At 43.5% G+C, this 6,000-nt stretch overlaps 1 protein-coding gene across 1 annotated transcript in view; it reads right to left on the bottom strand.

The window, feature by feature from the left end:
• Positions 1-641: 641 nt before the first annotated feature.
• Positions 642-6,000, bottom strand: part of LOC137368706 (solute carrier family 28 member 3-like) — a 266,723-nt gene continuing 261,364 nt past the window's right edge. Inside the window, exons 16-17 of the mRNA XM_068028876.1 lie at positions 3,325-3,423; positions 642-672 (exon numbers count right to left, since the gene is read on the bottom strand). Of these exons, the coding sequence (XP_067884977.1) occupies positions 656-672; positions 3,325-3,423 (116 nt within the window). The 3' untranslated portion in view covers positions 642-655. The remainder of the gene's footprint in view (positions 673-3,324; positions 3,424-6,000) is intronic.

Below are 6,000 nucleotides of genomic sequence, written 5' to 3'. Positions count from 1 at the left end.
GGCATGGCTGGACTCCTCTATCATCCATTCATGGCAATACTTGGCCTCTGACATCAATGCCAGATGTTGCCTTACCTCTTTCTGCAACTCCAGCATGCCCTGTGCTATCGAAACCAGAGGCTTGTCATCAGCCTTGGGCTCAGCATGGTCCGGGCCTCCCACAGTCCTCCAACTGTCAAAGGGCTCAACTGTCTCAGCCGCAGCCAGCTGCTTGGGTGCGTGTACGGTGCTCTCACCAGTTTGTGACCCTGATTCTAAATCTGAACGTAAGCCCACTGAAGTGAACATATCTATGCTAGTGGAAGGTGTAGAAGAGTCATGTGATGGTGCATCCTCTGACTGCTCCTCCTCAGAGGTTGACTGCTATCCCCCTTCTGATGGAGTCTCCTGCAGCCTCCAATCTGCATAAGAGAACATAAACATGTGTGGGTTAGACTGTGCAGATCTCGTTATGATATCTATGCGTGTTGTGGATCTCCAGATCGTGTTGGATGTCGATTGAAGACAATCCTCACTCTCTTGCGTGGAGACACCAGTCGCACCATCTGCTATTGAGGAGCTGCCCTAGGTCACTAACTCCTGTGCTTCATTCTCAGCTGCTGACAGAGGCCATATACCTGCAATTCCTGTGCCAGTCTGCGAGGTCTCTCTGTTGTTATGGGTCCGCTTGTGCTGCAAGTGGAAAGAGGGAGATAGTCATACCCGACAGAAAGAGCTACAAGGCAGGTGTGACAGCAACTCATCCCCTGCGGGGGTTTCCAATATGGCTCATTCCCACATCAGCTCTCAGGGGAGGTAACGGGGTGAACTTCGTAAGATAGTGGCCTGTGACCAAGATGCAGCCATGCATTTGGCGGGATGTGGGGATGCCTAACCCCCTTTGCCAGTGCCTTTGTGGTGCCTCCCTCCCCATGTTGCGCTGCCTCCCACATAGCCACATGCAATCCCCAAAAAGGAGACTGGTATGGAGAATTCATCTTGGCAAGCTGAAGAAGGTCATTTACTCTCTTCCTGCACTAGACCCATGTCCGGGGGGTGAACCCACAGCTGCTTACCTCCTCTGCGATCTTCATCCAGGCTTGCTTGGTCAGGTGGAAGGACATCTTTCTGCCGTCGCTGGGGAAGAGAACCTCCCACCTTTCCCTTGCTGCCTGGAGGAGAATCTCCAGGGAGGCATTGCTAAACCATGGATCTTGCCTCTGCCATACTGCGGTGCCCTTGTTGAGGGGTGGGGTGTTCCAGAAGTCACTCTAACACTAGTTTCAGTAGTAAAGATGAAATGACTGAAAAGCAGCAATGAAGGCAGGGCTGGCAGGGTATTAAATATGGCACCAGCACCTGCTCTGGAGCCATCTAATGCCGCAATTGGTGCCTCAAAGCTTGTCCCCATTTCATAATTGGCCGGTTGGCCACCCACTGCATGATTGCGGTGGGCCCGCCACACACATGATGGGTGGCGACGGTGCCCATTTCTGGGTCCACTGCCAGAAGTCATGACGGGGCACTAAATTTAGTGCTTTATTTACCACTATACTTTAAGTCTATTTATCCAAAAACCTGAGCCAGTTCTCCCCTCATACCTAAGTAATTGTTTTTGTTTAAGTTTAAGATTCTTGTTTGGGACCAGAGTGTGTCACTTTCAAACTTATATGGAAGTCAATTGTATTATGATTACTTTTTTCCAGAGGATCTTTTGCTATGGCAACTCATCAAGGCTCCTTTCACAGCACTTTCCAAAGCTGCAATCTCTACCACCTAGAAGGACCAGGGCAGCAGATGCATGGGAATACCACCACCCCTCTAAGCCACACACCATCCTGACTAGGAACTATATTGCCATTCCTTCACTGTTGTTGGGATAAAAACCTGGAACTCGGTTCCTAACAGTACTTTAGGTGTACCTACACCATATGGACTGCAGCAGTTCAAGAAGGCGACTCACCACCACTTTCTCAAGGGCAATTATGGATGGGCAACGAATGCTGGCCTTACCAGCGACACTCATATCCCAGGAAATAATAAAAAAATTATGAATCAAAACTGCCCCATTGCAAATACTAGATAATTTTATCCCTCGTTGGTTCTACCACAAATTGTTGCAGGAAACTGTTGCGAAAGCATTCGACATGCTCATTTTCCAGACTACCTTTGCCAATTTGATTTATCCAGTCGATATGAAGATTAAAATCTCCCATGACTGAAGTTGAAAAGAAAGGATAAAGTAGGGAGAGGAGGCTCTGCCCTTGACCATAACCAGAATGAAAAGTAGTTATTCTGTTCATATTAACCATCAAAATCAGGTGGTGTTACATTTCATTATTTTAATATCATTAAATGAATCCAAGTTGTATCAACTGAACTAAGTAACTTTGATCATTGCTCTGTTTGTTTTGTCTTTCTGTGGAATAAAGCACTTCACAAGGTGAACCAAACGTCACCTTCTGTAGTGTTAATTTGGTCTACCAGCAGAGATATTGAAGAGCAAACATAACTGGAAGATACAAATACCTGGTCCAAATTAAAGGGGATGATATAGTTGTATCCATTATGCTACTGTGAAAGTAGATATAGGGCAGTGCTCACAACAGAAAATTAGAGCTGGTCTGAAGTGATGCAAGGAGCCTGTCTTGTAAGTGAGTTATTTATTTAAGCCTGGATCAGTTGTCAGATTTTAATAAGTGTTAGTGGAGAGAGAAACAGAGTTAACGTTTCAGATCATGACCTTTCATTAGAACCGATGCTGCCTGACTTTCTGAGTATTTCCAGCATTTTCTGCTTTCGTTTCAGATTTCCAGTATCTGCAGTATTTTGCTTTGTATTAAGTTTTCCAAACAGCCAATGATCTCTCTGGCACTGAAAATTAACTGATACAAATGTGGAGCCTCATTCCTTCAGGTTTTAATTGTCTTTGGATATCTAAAACATTTTTTAAAAATGCTTACTTTTCCTTTCTATCTCTTTTCTCTACCTTCTTGCACTCTTTCCGTCTCTTTATTTCTTTTTCTGTACCTGATTTGGCATTGAATTCACTTGCTCTAATTCATCTTTCTTCTCGATCATTTCTGTTTATTTCACAATTCTATAATTTGCTGTGAAAATAAAAACTGATTGGTTCAGGAGATATGTGGTTGCTTGCCCTGTTCACTCAGGTTCCAGATGCTTGGTTTCCTTCACTGCAATGTTACCAGCTTGCACTTTCAGCAATTTGTGGCAAAAATATCACTGAGATTAAAGGATATATTTAACTAATGGTGGACACCATTCGTTGCCCTGCTACAGAAAATTATGCGCCATATTGTTTTAGCAATAATATTAAAATCATACCTGCTATGCAGGCAGTCATGAAGCTGGCAACAGTACCAGCGATGAGAGCCCTCATACTGACACTTGCTATGTCATGTAATCTTGGCGGAGCCAAAGATGCTGTAAAAAAAAAGCAAATTCATAAATTGATAATTGATCAAATTGTTTCCGTTTATACTTCCTCTAGACACATATCTTATTTCTTTACTTGTCCCATTACCATCCCATTTTACTTTGCACCAGCATCCCTTTTGTCATTTAATCTTTCCTGCCTTCTTCTCTATCACAAACCTTCCCTTTTGTTCTTACCTCTTCCCCCCCCACCCCTCTCCCTGCCTCTGTACTTGCTTAAATCCTGTTAAATTTCTAACAATTTTTCAGTTCTGAAAAAGGTCATTGACCTGAAATGGTAATTGTTTCTCTCTCCACAGGTGCGACAAAACCTGCTGAATATTTCCAGCATTTTCTGTTTTTATTTCTGATTTCCAGAATCTGCAATATTTTGCTTTTGTAGTAAACATATGAACACTTTCTAGCAGTAGTCACTAGTTAGCAATCAGGACTGACAGCCATGCTGATTTTCCCCTTCGCAGCCCTGAAGCACGAAGGCTAGTTGTAGTGTTCACTGCCACACACAGACTGGGATCAGTTAACTCAGCTCTGACCAGGAAAAACATTTAGGACCTTCTGATCTGTATAACTGAAATACTTGCTGTCTTTATTAAATGTTGGATCTGGTGCTGGAAAATGAGGTGGACCAAGTGGACCAAGTGTCAGTCAGGGAACACTTGCGTAAGAGTGATCACCACATCATAAGGTTTAGACTAGTAATGCAGAAAAGCAAGGAACCAAATCAGGTAGAATGTCTAGATTGGAAGAGGGCTACTTTCAACATGATGAGAAGGAATCTAGCAAGGGGAGAATGGAACCAAAGACTGACAAAAGAGCTGTATTGGAACAATGGGTTATCATTAAGGAAGAGATGCTTCAGGTATTGTCTAGGAACATTCCAACAAGGACGAAAGGTAGGGGAACCAAGAAAAGGGCTCCTTGGATGACAAGGGAGATAGAGATTATGATGAAACCAAAAAAAGCTGAACTCTTCAAGTGAGATCTAGGCCATATACAATAAGTTGAGAGGGGAGGCGAAGAAGAAAATTAGATTGGCAAAGAGAGAATATAAGAATAGAATGGCAGGCAACATAAAAGGGACCCCAAAAATCTAACGGCAAGTAAATATTAAGCAAGTAGTAAGAGGTGGAGTGGGGCCTATTAGGGACAAAGAGGGTACTATATGTTTAGAGGCGCAGGGCAAGGCTAATATACTTAATGAGTACTTTCTATCAATGTTCACTAAGGAAGCTGAATCGGACAAAATATTGGTAGAACTGGTGAGAGTAGAGGCAATGGATAGGGTAAAAATTGAGTGGGGTGGGGGGAGGTACTAAAAAGCCTGGCTATGCATAGGGTAGATAGGTCACCTGGTCTGGCTGGTTTATATCCCAGGTTGCTAAAGGAATTGGTGAGGGCGATAGCAGGAGGGCTTGCCATAATCTTCCAATCTTCACTGGATACTGGGGAGGTGTCAGAGGATTGGAGAGTGGCAAATGTGACACCCTTATTCAAGAAAGGGTGTAAGGACACCTAGCAACTACAAACCAGTCAGTTTAACATCAGTGGTGGGTAAGGTTTTAGAAACAATAATCAGGGAAAATATTAACAGACACTTAGAGAGGTTAAAGTTTATTAAGGATAGCCAGCATGGATGTGTAAAAGGCAGATCATGTTTGACTAATCTAACTGAATTTTGTGATGAAGTAACAGAGAAGATTGATGAAGGGAATGTGGTGGATGTTCTTTATATGTATTTTAAGAAAGCGTTTGATAAGGTAACACATAAAAATCTGGTTAACAAAATGGAGGCTCATGGAATAGAAGGGTCAGTGTTCAATTGGATAAAAGAATTGGCTTAAGGACAGAAAACAGTGAGTCATAGGGCACAGTGGTGCAGTGGTTAGCACCGCAGCCTCACAGCTCCAGCGACCCAGGTTCAATTCTGGGTACTGCCTGTGTGGAGTTTGCAAGTTCTCCCTGTGTCTGCGTGGGTTTTCTCCAGGTGCTCCGGTTTCCTCCCACAAGCCAAAAGACTTGCAGGTTGGTAGGTAAATTGGCCATTATAAATTGCCCCTAGTATAGGTAGGTGGTAGGGAAATATAGGGAGCGATGGGGATGAGGTAGGAATATGGGATTAGTATAGGATTAGTATAAATGGGTGGTTGATTGTCGGCACAGACTCAGTGGGCCGAAGGGCCTGTTTCAGTGCTGTATCTCTAAAACTAAAACTAAATAGTAAATGGTTGTTTTTCAGACTGGAGGATGGTAGACAGTGGTGTTCCCCAAGGGTCAGTGCTGGGACCACTGCTTTTTATGCTATATATAAATGACTTGGATCTTGGAATACAGAATAGAATCTCAAAATTTGCCAATGGCACCAAACTTGGAGGTGTAGCCAACCATGACATGAACTGCCTGCAACAGGACAGGTAGCAGATGGAATTTAATACTGACAAGTCTGAGCTGAGCTGGTCAAAGGAATAAGGAGAGGCAATATATGCTTAATGGAACAGTTCTAAAGAGTGTGCAGGAACAGAGAGACCTGGGGGTGCATGTGCGCATATCTTTAATGGATATATTGAG

This window comes from Heterodontus francisci, chromosome 4 (genome assembly GCF_036365525.1).
Source record: "Heterodontus francisci isolate sHetFra1 chromosome 4, sHetFra1.hap1, whole genome shotgun sequence".
NCBI classification, from domain to species: Eukaryota; Metazoa; Chordata; class Chondrichthyes; order Heterodontiformes; family Heterodontidae; genus Heterodontus; species Heterodontus francisci.
Note: the sequence above shows the minus strand (reverse complement) of the source record. Positions and strands in the feature narration are given on the sequence as shown.